Below are 19349 nucleotides of genomic sequence, written 5' to 3' on the forward strand. Positions count from 1 at the left end.
GGAAAAGTTTCAAAGGTGAGTAAAAACGTAATGACTCTAAATAATGATATTGACGCACGGACAGCACCTCGCTGTGTGTGTTTAGACAAAAATAGTTGCTAAAATCCATCCACTCTCACTGGCTGTTGCTTGTGGGTCCCAAATAAAACCTATTAAACATAATTATTCCGGGCTGATGGTGGCGTATAGTGGTCACAGGCCAGTGAAATCTGTGAGTCATAGGATATGCTGTTACTTTTCCCTGGTAATGGGAAACATGACTCCTCTCTCTCGTTTGCTGTTGTGATTGAAGGCACTGACCTGTCATACATTTATAATAGGGGAGCAGGTGTGGCAGTGATGGACCTTAATTTCCTTTAATAAACCTTTTATGTGCCACACTCTTAATGCCACGCCGGGCCCTCAGAGGTCCTGCTCATAATAGGTTCATTACTTTTGATTACTACAGCCTATTGAGACAAACAACTCCCAAACACTATAGATTACATTCTGTAAAAACGAATGTACCTCATTAGATCGGAACACTCTTCCACATAGACATGTTTCAACATTTTGGATGAATTTGTTGTTCTGTAGGCAAAATGTTGCTCTTATGTGCTGCAATCGGAGTCTGTAACATGGGCGTTAATCAAAGTTCAAAATGATGTTATCAGTTTATCTAAATATCACCACTGAGTCACACACGTTTATTGCCAAGGTTGTTTTTTTCTTTCTTTACTTGACATTTAGACCTGCTCCTGTTGTGCAGAAATAAAAAACAACACTATTTTATCACTTTTTTTTATTCTATTCATAGTTCCTCTGGTTAATCATTAAAAAGATTACTGCAATAATAATAGATTGCTAGAGTGAGTTAAATACAAAAAAACGAGAGGGTATACTACAAGAATAGATAAAATTGTGTTGCAGTCGTATGTTTGTTCAACCAATGAATAACAGGTATAAGGTTGTTTCGTACATCTGACTGTGGCTCTGTTTTCTTTTCCAGCACAATGAGAACAGTATCCAGTTTCACAGGTTACATAAGTTTTAGCCTGGCAAGAAATCTGAAACCTTTTTTTGTCGGTTTTGTATGATCTGTCGTTCGAAGATATTCTGACGATGCAGGGTCTAAAAATCGAATTCACACGACAAGAAGCCTAACATGACAACAGGAAAGGCCTCGGTAGATGCTCCGGTTTATTAACAGGTCATTCTGGCATGAAAACAACATGACAAACGTGATGCTAAGCAGAACAAATAGATAAATTCAAGGTCAAATAAAATAAAATGTTTCTTATCAGATTGTTGGTGGTTAGTTGGTAGAATATTTTCAAAGGTTTGCAAACAGAAATATGGCCACGAAGTTCAATGTTTTTTTCTTAATCAGAGAGTTTTTCTACAAAACATATTCACTTAATACCACTACTAAGTATGTTCTATATATATGTATACTGTTAAAGATTGGGAATGGGTTTTCCAATCATCTTGGGTTGTCATTGATTTCCATTTGTCTCAGTTTGAAATTCAACCAACAAAGACTTGAGATCAAAACATCCACAGTACATTGCATACTTGCTTTTTAAAAAAGTACTGTATTGTTAAATTAAACCTAATAAATATCTATCTGAACTTCCTGTTGTGGTTTAAGAAGAAAAGTTTAATCAGGTAGAAATCCAGCCGAGACATCCTGACACCTAACGGTAGCAATCACTTTAGAACAAGCAGACTCAGCACCACCTTTTAAAGAGTTTATTATCTGTCAGCCTCCCACAGCTTTGCATAAGTTAAAACCAATCTCAGTTGGGATCACTGTGGTCAAAGGAGCAGTGACACTCCTCCACTTAGCATGCTACTTATCCAAAACACTGTTACACAATCATTTATCCCCTGGAGACTTTTCTGTCCCTAACAAAAGTAATTTTTCTACTTTGTATTTAGAATTGAAACTCTGCCTGAGTCTTGTTTGGGATTGTTTACCTTTGACTGTAGTTCTCCGAACGCTCTGTAGGATGAGAGACCAGATCCACACTGTCCACCCTGGTTGATGCTTTCACACTTCCTATCTCTCAGGAGGCAATCGCGTAATTCATTATCTGTAACAGAATATACAGCAAACACACAAACATGTAAACTTCAGTCTTACAATCTCTAACTTTTTATACTTTTAGCTTAAACCCGCCTTCTGATGGTTTTTAATAATATAAGTTTACATTCTAGATAAAATATACAGTCAGAAAAGGTGGAAAGAGCATATTAACACATCACTTTGAATAAGGAGCACAATACAAATTGATTGCTTGACAGAGATCAAATTGCTTGTTTCTAATTAATATAAAACATCCAAGAGGGAAAACAAGGATGAACACAATGAGTATGTTAAGCCTCTTCACTTCACAGATCTTATTATGGAATTATTTATTTCTGTTAGCTTTGAAAAAAAACAAAAAAACAACAACAACATCTTCTTAATTATATAGCACAGAGCATTTCCCCGGGAAAACAAAACTGGGGGGGAGGAGAGGAGAGGGAGTGAATGAGGGAGGGTTATTCACTCCGTCTCATTAGCATATGAAAAAAGCCTCACTACTATTTGAGCTGGTTCGTCATCTGCTGAATCATATTTATGCGCCCACCCCTCCTCATAAACACACATACGCGAACCCCAAGTCCAACACAAATAAAGCTTCTCAGAGGACGGCTTCTCTTCGTCTGGGGCAGATTTCTCAGGGGGAAAGGAGGCGGCCTGATGCTGGGTGTCTATGAGATTTTCTATGTGTTAATCTGGCTGCTAGGTGTCCTTGAGCCCAGCCCATTCCCCCCAACCCCATCTGCTAGCATTCCCACCACAGAGGAGAGAATGGGCTGTGACTGGGGGTAGAGAAAGAGGGAGACCTTCCCAGTCCGGCAATCATGAATAACCATTGCCTCACACCATTATCAGAGAGGCTGCATCCAAGCAGAGATGGTGGAGAGGAAATATCTGTAAAACACCCAAACGCTCCTGACATTACTCTATCCACACTCTCGCATTTTGTTGTGGGTGCTGCTATTATTATTATTTTCATATAATGCCTTATTAATACAGTGCAGCTGCTGTGGATATTCATCACTGACCTTGAGTCTTTGTGTCCCCTTGTTCCCAGCTTATCCGTGCACTTGGGACACTCTCGTGTAATTAACACAGACATTATTGTGATGGAGTGAAAAACTCTGCGCTGATACCTCATCTTGAAACCAATAAACCAGGCCAGAGTAGCAAAGTAAGATTCTGGAGACCATAAAATTAATTACATTATTTACATTTCCTTTAGATAGAGGGTACGGGCGAGATGATAGAGGCAAATGAGATTACACAAAATAAGATTTCAAAATGTCAGTGCTGCACACTCCACCAACCAACTGTTATGATTAGATTACTCTTTTAATATAATTACTGTCTAAGGCTGTGTGGAAACAATGCATATATAAGAATAAAAAAGAAGCAGGAGCTGCGTCTTAACTGATTCCCATCCTTTTCTGTGTGAGCTTCTTTCTCTTAACCTTTCCTCAACAGTATCATTTTGAATTATAGGGAACGGATGGATGCTCTGTGCAAGGTCACTGTCTGGTGTGTCGCGGCCCCCCCCCCCCCTCACCTCCTTGTTTTTGTTTCCTCTTCCAGAAGCACACTGAGTGAAGGGTTAAAACTGGAATGGATTTAATTATGGAATGAATGGAATTATAATGCGCCTGCAGCAAGTTTTCCTCCTTATTTATTAAAGCAGCTGATGGGCCAGGTTTGATGAGCCACTTCTGGCATAATTGAGTCATCACACAAAGAGGGTTCCTCGCATTCAGAGTGGTTTTATCAGCAGCAAACAGACCTGATTACTGGCAATTACACTCTGATCTAGGGGAAGGAGAAAAAAAGGGTAAATGTGCAGGGTAACTTCTGTGTTTATAGTTTACCCCGGGAATAATTTTCACATTAATTTTACATGCTAAGTGTTTTCTGTTTATGTATAATAAAGAGCAAACGGCAGGAGATTGCACCTTTTACTTTCATATTTCCTTGTAATGAATGTCTGAGGATACAGCAAACTGATCAGAATTTATATATACCCCATAGGTGGTTTGAGGCGTGAAGAGAATCAGCCACACACACACACACACAGTCTGTCTATATAGCTGAAAGGAAAAGGTGAGCTAGCAGCAAAGTACCTGCTTGGACAGTGCTCCCACCTTTTCTGTGGTAAAGCAGGTAAAATTGTACACAGAGAGCAGGTGAGAGCTTTGGCCATTTTTCATTGAATTGCAAATGGCTCTGTTGTGAGTAAATTAAGCTCTGCACAGAGATTAAAATCAACTTCTGCTCACAGTATACAGATAAACAACTTTTCCCCTTTGTCTGTTTTTGGACAAAAAGGACAGGAAAGCCATTAGACGCCCTGTCCCCTAAATACCAGCTGGACATCAGAATAATGGCTGGGGTAGGTTTAAGGAGGGGGGAGGGGACAAAAGACGTCTAGCAAGTCAAATTTAGGGATAAAACTTGGTCTAAATCTTTTTTTCTTTTTATTTCACCATGTTAAATTATAGGTTACCTTCACATTAAAATTGAAGGTTAATCAACAGTGGATTTGCTGTGTTATTTATAAGAAAATTATTTTTATTTAAGGGACAAAATACCAAACAGTCTTTTATAAGTTGACGGCCTTGAATGTTTTATATAATTAGTTTATTTAGTACAGTGAGAAAAAAAACTAGGCTTTTATATGTGTTGTGTATGAATGTGCTCTTTCAAATTAAAGAACAAAATATACTGTATGTGAAGGAAATGTATTCTGCCAGCAATTTATGAGCATTCCTCCGTCTGAGAGAGATTTCTGGATTCGTGCAGACACACTCAAAAATCTTGAAGTCAACTGCGATTTCAGATATAACAGCCTCACAGCTACCCTGACGGCCAAGCAAAGTGTTTGTGTCTTTTGCCAAAGAGTACTTTTATAGAGAAGCGTATTGGCATCTTATCACTTCTCCAAGACAGAGATGCTTCAATAAAAGAACACAGCTCACAGAATTCTTAACAGACAATTAGGAGCCTGGCTAGCTACTATCGCTTCAATGATTTGTTATGATGGCATAACTACAGGGGAAACTTGTTATTGGACGGAGTTAGCAAGAGTCCCATAAAAGAGTCAGATGGTGACACCTTTGCCGAGGTGATTCATGAATCTTGTAATCGCTTTCCAAAGTCATCGCAAAGCCTTCCCTCTAAATTGAGTTCATCTGGAGCCGGACCACACAGAGGCACCAAGTCCAGATTGTTTCTTCTGACATCAAAGAGCCAATTTCTGTTTTTGACCAAATTTCTGGTGCTTTTAGTTCTCTCGTCGTATGAAAGGGGGCTAGATGATATGCTATTTTATTTGTGAATTTCAATCCAATTAGGAACACCAAAAATATTGAGACAAATAAAATTAGTATCTTATTGCACTACACTCTGCATCAATAGCATAATCAATGGAGCGGCCGACACTCGTCCATTGGCAAGTCTCCAGTGTGCCCAACCACTCTCGTGTTAGTTTGAATCTTTGAATTTTGTCATGAACATGCCTGTTTCAAACCTGTCTAATTTGGGGACAGGTGTTCGGGGAAAAAGAAGTTCCAGTCCTGGTGTAACAATGAGCAGAGTAATCCTGCTCATTGTTCCTGCCCAAGGAGGCCCTTTCATGGAGGAGGTTGCATGAATGCTACCAGGTGGTCTGCAATTTGGAGAAACGTAGTAACCGTTCCAGCTAATCCCCCATCACAAAAGGCAGGTCTCCAGTGCTCTGGGGCTCTACGGGGCAAAAGGGAAAAGTTTACCTCGAACACACACGCGTCTGAAAGGAGTCAGGGACTCGAGCAGTGATTCCTAATCAGATTGCGCTGAAGTGAACAGCTCGCATGGCAGCTGTAGTTTTCCCAGGGTTAATTACCTTTCACTGCTCTCTCTAAATGAGTCAGCTGTTCCTGTCATTAAACAACTCCACTCTATCTCTGCTCCTCTGTCCTCCACACACATGTGCACGCACACACACACACACACACACACACACACACACACACACACACACACACACACACACACACACACACACACACACACACACACCCACCCACTAACCAATACACAAATACACACACACCTTTGTTCTTCACCCAGTGTTCTTAATGTTCTGAGTATGATGACCAAACTAAAGTCTATTAAAACATCAATTATTTTAATATTATAGCAACTTTGATCAATTTACCCATGAGTCAGTGGCCATTGAAATTGAGCTAGTTGTCTTTTTACTCATGCTACTGATGTTCATGCAGATAGAAGGCCGTATTCCCAATACACCTCCCCTACCATGGTAAATGAAAATAATACCAATCTGTCAAGGTCTCATTCTAAACAGCCCCTTTGGTACTAATTGAGTATATATAGGAAGCAAACATGGTCACATATGCGCACACACACAAACACAGGCATACGTACACACACGCAAACACGCAGATTCACACGCACACACACACACACACATGAACACAGAGTCCAGCTCTGATATACTTGTGCTGTCATCAATTCTGAACAATCTGTCTGCTTACTGAGCTCAGTGGCTCAGGATGTTGGGGGAGTTTTAAGTGATTTTTGCCACTGTATGGTAAAATCCCTTGGCCACCTGGATTACAAACTCTAGTCCTTTAACTCATGCCAGTATAAATCCGTGTTAACTCGGATTTACCTCTGGCATATGAATTCTCAATCTGCGTAAGCTTTGTTTGGAATGAGCTGAACATAAGTATTTCATGCAGTAAGGATGCCCATTGGTAAATTCCTATTTCTGTGAAACACACAGTGGGAGATACTTGAGTAGTAAATCACTTATTAGAATAACTAGAAGAAGCCTTAAGCAGAGTTTTAGTGCACTCAAAAGGTGAGGCCCGTGCAGCCGTTCACAATCAGGTGGAAGTGTGCAATGCTGCACTGTGAAATCCACGTAACCATGGTGACAAATATAAACTCAGCTGTACGCTGTGGTCAAGAGTTTAATCAGATTCCTTATACCAAGATTTTGCTGTGCTTATTGTCAGACAAACATTATTTGCTCAGTTGTTCAAACACAAGCCCCGTTCTTCTACCAAAGCGATCCTGATAAAATAAAATATGGTGTGAGCAGCCTGGAGGATCTAAATTAAGTATTATCCAATATCCATACAATCTCTCACACTCAACACACACACACACACGTTCGCACACACTTCTGGGCTCGCAGAGTTAAGCCAGACTATTTTGTACTTAAAAGGTTAGCAGGGCTGTTTTTTGAGTTTGATCCATGCTTGCCAAATCAGCAGATGGTCCATGAATATGATTATATGCATCAATAAAAGGAGTAATCTTTAACAAAATGTAAATTTGACTTAAGTCCAGGGTTTAATATACGCAATAGAGTTTAACCCACTTTCCAGCCTGACAGTGGAGCATGATAAGCTAATGCACTTGAATTTTTGTATTACAGCAATCACCAGTGATGCTCCAGTGCCACTATTCAGAGATCAAACATACACGATATCTGCACTGTGTTCAAATCCTGCATGCTTGTGTCAAAACAACGTCTTTTCAGGTTTAAGTGAGTGTCTAAACAGTGTAGTAATCGATGCAAACTGAGTCCAGGTGCTTAACAAGACCCTCTCTTGTGCTGTCATACTTTTCTCTGTCAAAGGCTTCACTGTCTGTTAGATAAATCCGTGTACAATAGCGATTCAGGCTTCACTCAAGGATCAACAATATACTGAGTAACCACACCTTTAATAACCACAGGCACACAAAAAATACACCTTTGTGAATTCATAGCTGTCATACAACCTGACATGAAGTTCAGGTACAAGGTGAGAAAGTGGCTCAGAGAAAGAAACGGAGAGAAAACTTTCAGCAGCAATTTGAAAGTTAAGAATAGTCAAGCAAAAGGTGGTGATCTTCTTCTGAGTCATGCAAAAAAGCATCAATGGTATTGACACTAGTCTTAATCTACTTATATGAGCCTGAGCCTCACGCTGCACAGCACATCCTCACACAGACAAACACAATCACTTGTCTCCTTCATCCAAATGCTCCAGCGTTAACATGTCTGAAAGGGCAGAATCGCCACCTCGACTTACCATGCCCATTTTAGCCTTTGTTTTGCATCTCATAGTACACCGGGGAGGAGACGGAGCCGAAGAATATCGAGGTGGGGTACAGGGTAGTCCAGAGTCTCGCTACCGAGAGAGTGTGTTTGCTTGGGGTGCGTGTGCATGTGTGTGTGTGTAGGGACACTGTGATATTCACCCGAAACGCTAAGCTTTTTTCTTGTAGCCTTTGTGTCATTCACTTAACAACCAATCTCATTAGCTGCTGGGCTACAATGGGCTGAATTATTTTCTGTGTAAATACACCACATGGTGATCCTCAAGGTAAGACCTCTGAAGGTCTTTTTAATCACATAAAAGATAGATTCACCCAGAAAAAAAACCCCACTATTGGAAAAAAAAAAGCTGGCTTCTCCCACAAAGAATTGAATAAAACTGTAATTTAGAGTGATTTTAATTGAGGAATTACATTTATAGTCCTCAGGGTCTGTCGTGAGAAGAGTGTAAATGTGTAATTATGGGACTGTAATTAATATAACAAGGTGATATATATATACATATATGGCTGAACTGACTCGATGGATGGATATTCAGCTTTTTTTTTTAAATGTCAAAGGATGGCAGAGTTAAAATTTATGATGAGAGGTCGTCAACGCATTTGAAAATAGGATGTTTCAAAATTGTGTTTTTTAACAAATCTCTTGCTGCTGTGCTTGTTGGTGCAGAACCATGAAACCATGTAAAATGTAACTATTGTAAGTACTTGAAGTCATGACAGCTGTCTATAAGCATCAGGGACATGTCTATTGGCCAACTTGACCCTTGTTAGAAAACAAAACAAATACAAAAAGAGAATACTGCAGCCTGGGACTGCCGAGCCGGGTCACTGGAGATTTTCCAGACAAACGCCGCACAGGGGAGGGGAGGGGAGGGGAGGAAGAATAAAAAGGACAGGCTCAGAATCTCATTTTAACAGACCGCACACAATCTGGGCTCCCACAGAACTATCTCTGCCTGACCGCTTTCTATTTATCCCTTATCAGTGTTTACCAACCGCTAGTTTTCTTTCATTCACACTGTGAGGCAGTTCTCTTACTATCAGTCAACAGCTGACACCGTGGAACAGCCTCAAAGGCAAGAGGAAGGGATCAAAACTAAACCAAAGCTGTTTAAACAATACAACAGAGGAAATAAATTCATAAATCCTAATTCTTCCCAACCCACAAGGGTATAAGCAGATCCTTTATAGTTAGGCCAATAAACAAAACCACAGCCAATGAGGTACATTACAATCAAGGTAAATTCGGAAATATATTTAGAAAAAAGAAAGGCGGAAAAAAATCCCATGTAATATTAATTGGGAACATTTCATAGTCTTGCCCTGTCAAACAAATATAACTATTCACTAAAAGGGCTTTTCTGTTGCTGAGAATCCCACCTGATTTCACCTTAGTAAGATTTTTACATCATTTTTCTTTGAAGTAGCACCAAACCAGAAAATATGACTGACATTATATACAATCCTATATTATTTACAATCCTACCATTTTGTTAAGATTTTCAATTTTTTTTCTATAATTAACACTAAATGACAAATAGGATCAGTCCACAGAAATTATCAAAATTTAAGTATAAGCTTCTATATCATTGTTTAAAGGAGGATTACTGTTATGTAGAATTCTAGTCATATAATATCATATTTAATTTATAACAGGATGATTTAAAATTCATATGTTATTATTTCAAGGAGAGATATTTTTAATATAAAACCATCCTGACACTATGGATTGTACATTTACACCAGACCAATTTTAAACGTATACTATAGGCCACACTGAAATACTATTTAAATTAAAAAAGCTAATGAGCTATGAGAAAAAATAATTAAATTTGAAAGGTATTGTTCACAGTGTTGCTTTACATTTTTTTCCATAAACAGCACAGCTTTTCTGGAATACTGTTCAAAAGTTAAGTAATTAATTACATTTATCCTTTCACCAGCTGCTCAACAGCAGATGGATCGTTTCTGAGACCTTGTTGAGTTAAATCCACATAATTCATTTCCCTGGATTAACTAACTGAAGTTGGAGCATAGGGCAAAAACAGGTAACACGGTGCATTTCAGTTTGACATGTATGCTGAGCTCTATTCTTGGGATTTGGTCGTGTACATTGTGGGAACCCCGACGGCAGTTGACTTAAAATGAAATCAAGCGATTGAAAAAAAAAAAATTCATCTTAGCTCTTTAACAAGTTTATATTAATTTCTTATTTCTTTTTTATCATAGATTTCTTTTCTCATACATACAAATCCAAATTTCCATTACAGTGGTTTTATGTGTATTGTATCTACAGGAATAAGTTGGTGAATTCCGGTTTGCTGGGCAGCAGGTACCATGGACAGTTCCAGGAGGTGAACAGACGTGACATTAACGTGTTGTGTAGCAACTAACGTCCCTGTCGTTTGAAGAGGAGGGTGTGGAGTACAGAGGAATAATGCCTCTTACTTATCACTGCTTTACCACACGTCCCTGCCATAGTCTGTGCTGCCACTGTGATTAAAACACAGTGTAGAGGAGCAACTTTGTAACCTGAGTGATGTCTCCCAGGTTAACATCTCCACATCACTAACAAACTTTTTCATTATCGTTGTGCGAGACAGTTACACAATGCTACGTTATCTAATGTCTATTGTTGCTCTTTTCATGTTTATTAAGAGATGGGAGCTGACTGAAATAAGCTGATGGAGTTGTGATTAAATGGAGGCTAACGGAGGCAGAATGACAACTGGCATTTCGGTTTATTTTTTACTAGAGAAGATTTTATACATTTTCCACAGTAATTCTGCAGAATCTAAAAGATATTTAACACCTCCATCGCAGGGTGTAATGTCTCAGAAAGACATGGAGATAGATATAGATAGATATATTACCATGTCATATAGGAGATGTTAGTTTACATTAGTGATGAGAAAGTGTTACTTAACAAAACATATTTTTGATTCTAGGCTATATTATTTATCTTCTTTAAAAGGACATTAAAGTTGTGATAATATCAGGTGAACTATAAATTCATCATCAAACCTTAAAAAAATCCTTTTTTTTGTGTAACAATGAATAACTTAAAGTTGGGTCATACGCGCAGATTTTGAGCCATTAGTGTGCCGCAAGTTTCTGGTAAATGATGAACTTTTCTAAGCAGCATCCGTCCTCCTAAATCAATAGTTGCCCTGGAGACTGTCGAGTGCTTTGGCCCAACAGAATTTGTTCAAAGCTGAGACCTGCCCACGTATAACACAAAAGTTCATGGTCGACTGTATTACTATCACACCACATTCAGCGTTTGCTGAATTAGCTTCGAACTTTACCACGTTTACAATGTGAATAATTACAGAAAATCTGAACAGAATGTAATAGTTTGTCCAAAATATATGAATCGAATCAAATCTCAGACTTGCTCCTGGAGAAAAACACAAAAACTGATTTCTAGATTATTTTTTGCTTATGCTTTACATTTTACATTCAAAGGTAGTTTGTAAACTTTACTGGAGTTAAAAATCGAAATTACAGACAGCCACAACAGGATGCAATAAAATACCTCACTGACTGTTCAAATATATTATTGGAACACAGAGTCAATGTTTAAGTGCATTAGGCTCAGTGGTCTTGTATGTACAGCTGTTACTGTCAAAGCCACAGGCAACCTGACAATGCTTTGTCTCTACATACAATACAAACATGTGTTCTTCTAAGACAAGCTTATACTCCACACAAATGCTGTGAATTTAATCTAGGTAGACAGTATCACATGCTATCTGGACGATCAAAAATAGGTCATGCATCTCAAAAAACAGTTATTTAATCTCATTTAATCTCCTCTCAAACTGTCTAAAACCTGGACAGAAGCTACACTCACTTTCCAGCAAAGATTTTAAGAACACTGATTTGAATCAGGCAAACAATGTCCATCACCGGGGCAAAATTTATACGGTTCAAAAACAAATGGCAGCAAAATCCTGCTTCAAATCGTCATGTAAAAATCCATAGAAAAGGAGTTTAGCAGCTGAGTAGAATCAAAGTGGAAATCTGAGTAAGTTTCTACCACTGAAACTAACATTTCAGCTCCTGTTTTGAATCTCACATGAGAGCATCTAACAGCACGAGCTAAAAAGGCTATCGTTCACAAATGCGATGCTGAGCATCAGTGATGGTAAATGCTGACCAAAATGACAGTATATTAAATATAAATAACTTTGACACCAACCTAGTGCTGTGATCCAAAAAGTTTGATTTTCTCCCTGTTTCTTGATAGCTGAGCCGGTGCTGTGCCTTTGAAAGGTAGTCCCCAGGAATATGACATACTGTGCCTTTGACAGCCTCGAGATAAGCACCTGCGTTCGGGTCCCTTTTTACGTCACACCTCCCCATTCACAGCCCTTCAACATGATGCACATTTGCACATCAACAGCCACCAACCCCCCTCCTCGCTCTACTCCCACATCCGCAAAACACACAAACATGCACACAAGGAGGCAGATGCGCACTAGCCTCTACTCATGCGCGCGTACACTCGCACAGACACATGCACCACAGATTTGTGTGCGCTCGGTGGAGATACAACATACATGCAGGCAAAATGCTCACATGCACAGACAAAACACTCACAGGTGAATTATTCCTATTTTCATGAAAAAAAACTCCTCCATCCAGCCTTATTCGTATATCGATCCTTAGTCTGTGTATTTAAAGAAAACTTTCACTTGCTTTGTCATAAGACCGGGGCATATACCCTCCCAAGCTCCTCATACATCACTCATCATGCAAATGAGAGGGAATGTCACTCCTCAGCAGCAGATGGCCAGGGATGATAACAATGGCTCAACAGACCAGTTTCAATGTCTGCGACTTTATCGCTACGGCAACAACACAAATAGATGATATGAAATCCTTGTCTGTTAATTTGATTTCCCCCCTTTTTAATGTTTGTACCTGTCAGCCTGTTTCATTTCTCCTGGACCATTTGAATGTAGAAGCTTTGTCCGAGCTTTCCGTCACAAGACGTCTGGCTATCAGTGAAAGGCAGAGACCTGGAAATGATTTTTGGTGACTATGGAAGGCTGCTGCCTAGCAGTTATTCAAGTAATTAGGTGTAATTCCTCCCTGTAGGCCATGTTAGCCTCCTGGGTTAGCTCATGCGTTCGACAGGCCTGGATAGAGACGGGGAAGAATAAAAGAAGAAGGGGGCCCCGAGAAATCACAAATGCAGATTTTCCAACACCCCCCAGCCAAAGTGATGTCACCCTGCGTCCTGCTGACTCCTGTTCATACAAGCCCCCATAGCAGAGAGTAAACAGTGGAAGCGTTTAGCAAACAGGGCCAGATTACAATGACAAAGGCAACCACACTTCTGGGTGGAGCCTGGGGCGAGGGGGGCAAAAGAGGGGGGGTGGCATGGTGTGGCTCAGGATTTAAAATAAGTGATACCCATAAGGGGGCCCCCCTCTATATCCAAGCGTAGCCCTTCCCCAGCTGATGGTAGGGGCCACCCAAACACGCTTATCTCCCGCTGATGTCCCCCCAGGTCCCCGGAGACTGACGTGTGAACACAATATGTAATAATAATGTATTTTCAGTTCTTTTTTCTGTGATTTGTGCATTTGATTATGCAAGGCTGGGGACTTGAGAATGGAGAATATCATTACTTAAGGTTTGGCAGTTGACCATCACCTTGTTTAATGCCTCATTTGAAAGTCAAATTTCTAACTGTCTTCAAGAGCCAATTCATGGTACACAGTGAAAGAGACATACAAAGAAGGCAGACCTGCCCTGTTTCCCCTCTTTTCAGCATTGGTGCCTGATAATCATACAGACATATGAAAGTAAAGAATCATCTATCTAAGCGTCTTATCAAATAACATGTTCTTTGTTTGCTGATGCAGACAATCTCGCCGTGAGGACACAACAAGCGTGTTCTATGGATGATTACTTCATGTCCTGAACTAGACATCAGTGTTACTGAGGGAAAACATGAAAAGAATCAACTCATGTAACGCAGTCGTGACAAATTGTGAGAAGGCAACATATTGAACACCACTGTAACAACATGTAAAAAAAAAATGTTTTGGGCTCAAACATCTGTTCAAATCCCCCCCCAACCCCCACAAAAAAACAAGAGAGACCTGATTCAGAGTCAGCATGGACCATAAACTAGTTTTTTGTCAAGCTGTTTCATCAACTGAAAATGTGGGCATAACTGGAGAGAGCTGATGGAGAAATGAAAGAGTGGGTTGGACAAAATTACATGTCAAACAAAGGTTCACATTTGAAAAGTCCTGCTCATATTTGTAGAAAGTGTTTGATTGCATTTAGAAAGGTATTACAATGGGTCACATCTGTGTCTAAAAGCTTTTTGCATCCTGCTGCAAATTATGTAAGCAAAGTGAAGTGTCACAGCACCCTGTTGTTTTGAGCACTATACCTTCCTCCTGTGAAACCTACACAAATATGTCTAACTGTATTCTTCTAATGCACAACAGGATCAAAATGTCAGCAGTAGAACTTCAACAAACTCCAGCGCTCAACACCCCGCCCCATGACTCCAACCAAGCAACGTGACTAATTTCACATGGCAGCCCGTACAGCCAAACAACAATGCATATTCATACTGTGCCATTGAATGTGATAGATGTGTAAAAAAATCTATATTAAACTGTGGTTAATTTCAGCTGTAATGCTTTAAGCTTGGTCTAAAATGGCACAAATGCTTCTTTTCCGTGGTGCTGAACCCTCATTGTGCAACCACTTGATGCCGCTTGTTCATCACAGAAAGTCACATAAAAGGACAGAATTAAATTTTTTTAAATTTATTTGCATATGCAAATGTGAGGAACCAAACATAAGTACATGTTGTTGATATGGCTCCAGGATGCAGAACTATCTTTATGTTAATGTCAGCAGACAGGAACTATTCTTTTGAAAATACAGTACATTTTTCATGGGGATCATTATCTACACTGCATGTCAGTGCGTTTCAGTTAAAAGGAATGATTAGATTACTTCCCAGCAATCCCCTTCGGGCCGATTTGTGTGTGACCGTGGGCAACCTTACAACATGTTTATTCAGTGTCCTTTGAAGACACTTCAATAACATCAGAAATGTTTTATGGACAAATATAGGATGTATTCCGTCTTTGCCTTTTACCGACACCCTTGGAACCAGGACTCCAGTTGTATTTGATTTTGTTGTTCAAAACTAACAATAACACACTTTCAGGTGGGCCGAGTGGAATCACAAAAGAGTGGAGTGGCTAAAAATAGAGCTTTAAAAGATGTAAGGTGACCAAACATGTCTCCTGTCAAGCTTGCATGAAGAAGTTAACTGATCGTTCCTAAAACCACATGGATCCATGAAAATGGGGATTGAAATGGTTGAATTCTACAAGTATCGATACAATTGCAGGTCTAAATAATACATTTTATGAGATATCAATGAAATGCATAATTTATTACTCGTCACTACTGCTTCCCTACATTTACTCATTACTATGAAATCAGTGCCTGGCTGGTCAGTCCATGTCTCAGCACCCCCCCTGCAGGTCTAAATCCTCTGCTTTATCAGTCAAAATGAAAAGCATCATTCATTACCAGTCACTCCTTGCTCTTTACATGCACTGCCCCTCAAATAAGAGCATCTGATGGCTTACATCTAAGAAATCAATGCTCGACTGGTCAGTCGATGTGTGCCTTTTGTAGTTCATGGGCCGTGGACTCATTGTGTTTTGTCATTGAGAGGTTAGGTTCAGATCTGGGCGTCTCTGGGGGGTCCCTGCCCATCTTTTCTACTCAGACAATGAAGCAGACATGCCTATAAATGGCAAGATAGGAGCTTGGATGTTCAGCCAAAAACGGGCATCTAAACAATGGTAACAGGTGTGTATAATGCATGCTTTGATAATGACCTTGGTGGCCATAATAGTATGTCTAGACACAACTAAGGGGAGGCATTTCTGTCTGGTCTCAGAAGTCCCATGGGCGCTCAACTGCAAGATCCTAGGGAGCAGATATTGGTTCATTCTTGGTCGTTAAGACTAAAACAAAAACGTCTGAGATGATGTGTCTCACATGTTTAACTGTGACATCGGAAATAACGAGAGGCTTTAAAATCGTTAAATCTACTGTTCAACCGTGATTTTATTCTGTCTTTGAAATATTTGTGGGCCAGTTTACATAATAAGCTAAAATCATCTTGCGCATTCAGAGACATGCACTTGAATGAATAGAAAGAAACTTCATTAATGTTGATGGCTTGGGTTGTTTGATTGTGCCAGATACGGGAAGCTTGCTGACATGAACTAAAATGCAAATGCCCTTTGAGCAAAACAAAGAAATTGATTATGAAGTAAGTTTCTTCAGCACAAGTAGCCGGCTTTGAGTGATTAATGGGGGTGGGTCATTGATTTCCTTTTGTTTAGATCTTGGTTAACTTTCTGGAGACACAATTATAATTTGTTTCCAAACAATAAATCCAATCTAACTTGAGCAAATTACATTTCCCTATGGCCTCTTCTGAATCGCTTTACCTCTGAAATGGGTCGTTATCAAAAGGCATTGCAAGTGAACGTCTGCGGTTTCTGTTTGTCACCTTTCTGATTAGATATTGTTTCTCCCGGTTTATTGGAAGGAGAGCACCTCCTCAGATTAGAGAGAGCTGTTGTGACTTGTCAGCGACAGTGCCAAGGGTTAATCTTCCAGCTCTCACTTCAATAGCTGCATGTCACACACAAGAACATCTCCTATTGACCTATCTACCCACAGTATTTGAGGAATACTACCTGAAACATGCCAAAATGTTGTGTATTGTTGAATGAGCACATATTGTCAGTATTTACGTTAGCTCTGCAGAAGGCAGGTGAAATGTTTTTTGCGTTATCACAGCACAATGTACTTTATATTTATGCATATTTGCAAGTCAAATCGCAGTTTTACAGACGACTTTATTGAAAGGCTGTTTGCCTTACTCTTCAGCTTTACAACTTTGAAAACTTCAACAGATCCAGACATTTATACTTCCTGATTTCTCGCATCATCTCTCCAAGATAGTGATAATACGATTTCTGTGTTTTTCGCTGTTGAGAAACAAACTGGATTATGAACAGATCACTACATAAACAGCTTTCTAAAAGGAGGCAGCTATTTTAAAAAAGGCTGAAGAAATGCAAAGAGGGATTTAAATTTTAATTTGAATTTATTCCAGCAAGTGAAAGGTTCTTTTGAGAGGGGATTTCAGCAAAGATGATGGTATTTAAAAGTGATAAACAAGCATCTAAACCTCCAGTGGAAAACAGTCATTTTGCTCCCTTTTAGTGTAGGAGAGGAATTGGGCTTGCTATGGTCACATCCAAAAAATAAGAATAAGTAATAGTAGTAATTAAAATGTAAATAAGCGAGATCCATGGAGATATTTCAACTGATTCCTGTCATAAATTGTGTAATTAACATTTTGTCTTGACATACCTTGTGACTCTGGATGTATAGCTATATGTCCTCAGGTCCAAATTCATGTACTCTGTGTACTTGGCATAGCGTACTTTATAGTGTATATGGATGTTTAAAAAATATTTCACACTTATCACATGCAATTTAAATCCTGTGCCGCGACACCAGAGGGGAACATCAGGCAAAGTTCAAAATTATATGCCTTACAAATTAGGACTTGTGTTAATTAAGGATCGCTGTTGTTGTGGTTTGAGGTGGTATCTTAAAATTTCGAGTGAATAGGTTGGCTGAGTGACTCACTCTGGGCAGTCACATGTCACATTTGTGTGACAAAGGTTGCAATTAACCAAGGCTGTCATCTATTTTATTTGTAATATATGGATTATAGGGATGTGGCTGCATTTCAAATGTTTCTATTCTGTTGTGGATGACCACTAAACTTAAGCACAGAAACCTATGCCACACAAGAAAGACAAAGAGTTACATCATTTTGTTGAACAGTTAATCCGATCATGGACAGTGTTTGTGCATTTGCTATCTTCGGAAAATGCCAGCAAAGGCGCTAAGTAAACCTATTTTACAAGACTCCCTCACAAGGATACAGTGCCAGTATCGGGATAAAATTTCACACAGCGGCATGGCTCAGTCACATAACCTAAGCAGGCTTAGGAAAATGGAGCACTACAAAGTATTGCACTTTCTCCCTGTATGTGTGTTGTGGTATACAAAATGTTCGGATGACTGATGCGAGTTTGGGCATGAAAGCCAAAGTGAACTAATGGCTGAATAGCACATAGATACTGCTGTTAATGCTCTGACTTGTTTAAAATGGTAGATTATGGAAGTGTGCACCTGGCATTCTGCAGGCTAGCCTGGCAACACTCCTCCCTTATAATTATAATGAACACACAGTAATTCAGGGTTGAGGCTGAAATACGAACGATGTCCTCTGAGACAGCTTGTTTTAATGGTTATGCAGAAGAGTTCCTAGAAGTGCAGATGGCAGATGCGATGCCTTTGAAGCTATTTAGAGTTGTGCGCTACAAGGTATGGAAAGACCCGTAGTGTGAGGCCGCATTGCTCTTTTGTGCGGCTGAATTAGACATTAGGCTGGCTCATGAACCACTAATGAAAGCTTAAGATATATTTTAAAGTACATTCACTCCGATACTGATAGCCCATTATACTAAACAGTTTGATAGGAGGACTGCACGGCCTGAGTGTTTCATCCAAATACCCCACTGTTCTTACTTTGTCCACATAGGGGTGCATTTGCTCACAACTCGGGCCCTCGTGTCGTCTTTCATGACAGTGTCAGACGCCTGATTTCAGTTTTTTGGAAGGAGAAAAATCTTCTCTAAGATACAGCACGGTAGTCAACATTTTTACACAATATGGTAAATAATTGTCCGAAGAGCCAAATATGATAAAATATATCATCAAGAGTATAAAGTATTTGTTAGAAAATGTTACTTTGTTACATAACTAAATGTAAAATAAATCAAGTTACAGATAGAAGCACTATTGTTCAGTTAAAATGATAGTTGTGCATATAGTTTGATTGTAAAAATCATGTCTCATAATCATAAATTCAACACATAATGTGATCTGCTCATTTTTTTTCTGGTCTGGTTCATGGATTTAAAAGCCATATGTTTATGCCTTTAGGCAGTGACCATGTACAGCATGGTAAATATGTCCCTACATCACTGTATCTCAAACCTATATGAAAGAGAGT

General features: G+C 39.4%; 1 protein-coding gene and 1 long non-coding RNA gene across 8 annotated transcripts in view; both read right to left on the bottom strand.

Annotated features, from left to right (window-relative positions):
• The window catches only part of LOC117778033, a 303640-nt gene that overhangs the window by 220204 nt on the left and 64087 nt on the right, over positions 1 to 19349 (bottom strand). The window lies entirely within an intron of this gene.
• Positions 1 to 19349, bottom strand: part of st18 (ST18 C2H2C-type zinc finger transcription factor) — a 41385-nt gene that overhangs the window by 19171 nt on the left and 2865 nt on the right. For 5 of the 7 annotated variants that reach the window (XM_034613200.1, XM_034613201.1, XM_034613198.1 and 2 more), the window contains exon 3: positions 1960 to 2075. In XM_034613200.1, coding sequence (XP_034469091.1) covers positions 1960 to 2075 — 116 coding nt within the window. Of the gene's footprint in view, positions 1 to 1959; positions 2076 to 8148; positions 8486 to 12380; positions 14793 to 19349 lie in introns of those variants that run through there. The other 2 variants (XM_034613202.1, XM_034613203.1) reach the window with 2 other exon arrangements.

The sequence above is a fragment of the Hippoglossus hippoglossus genome, chromosome 17, assembly GCF_009819705.1.
Source record: "Hippoglossus hippoglossus isolate fHipHip1 chromosome 17, fHipHip1.pri, whole genome shotgun sequence".
NCBI lineage: Eukaryota > Metazoa > Chordata > Actinopteri > Pleuronectiformes > Pleuronectidae > Hippoglossus > Hippoglossus hippoglossus.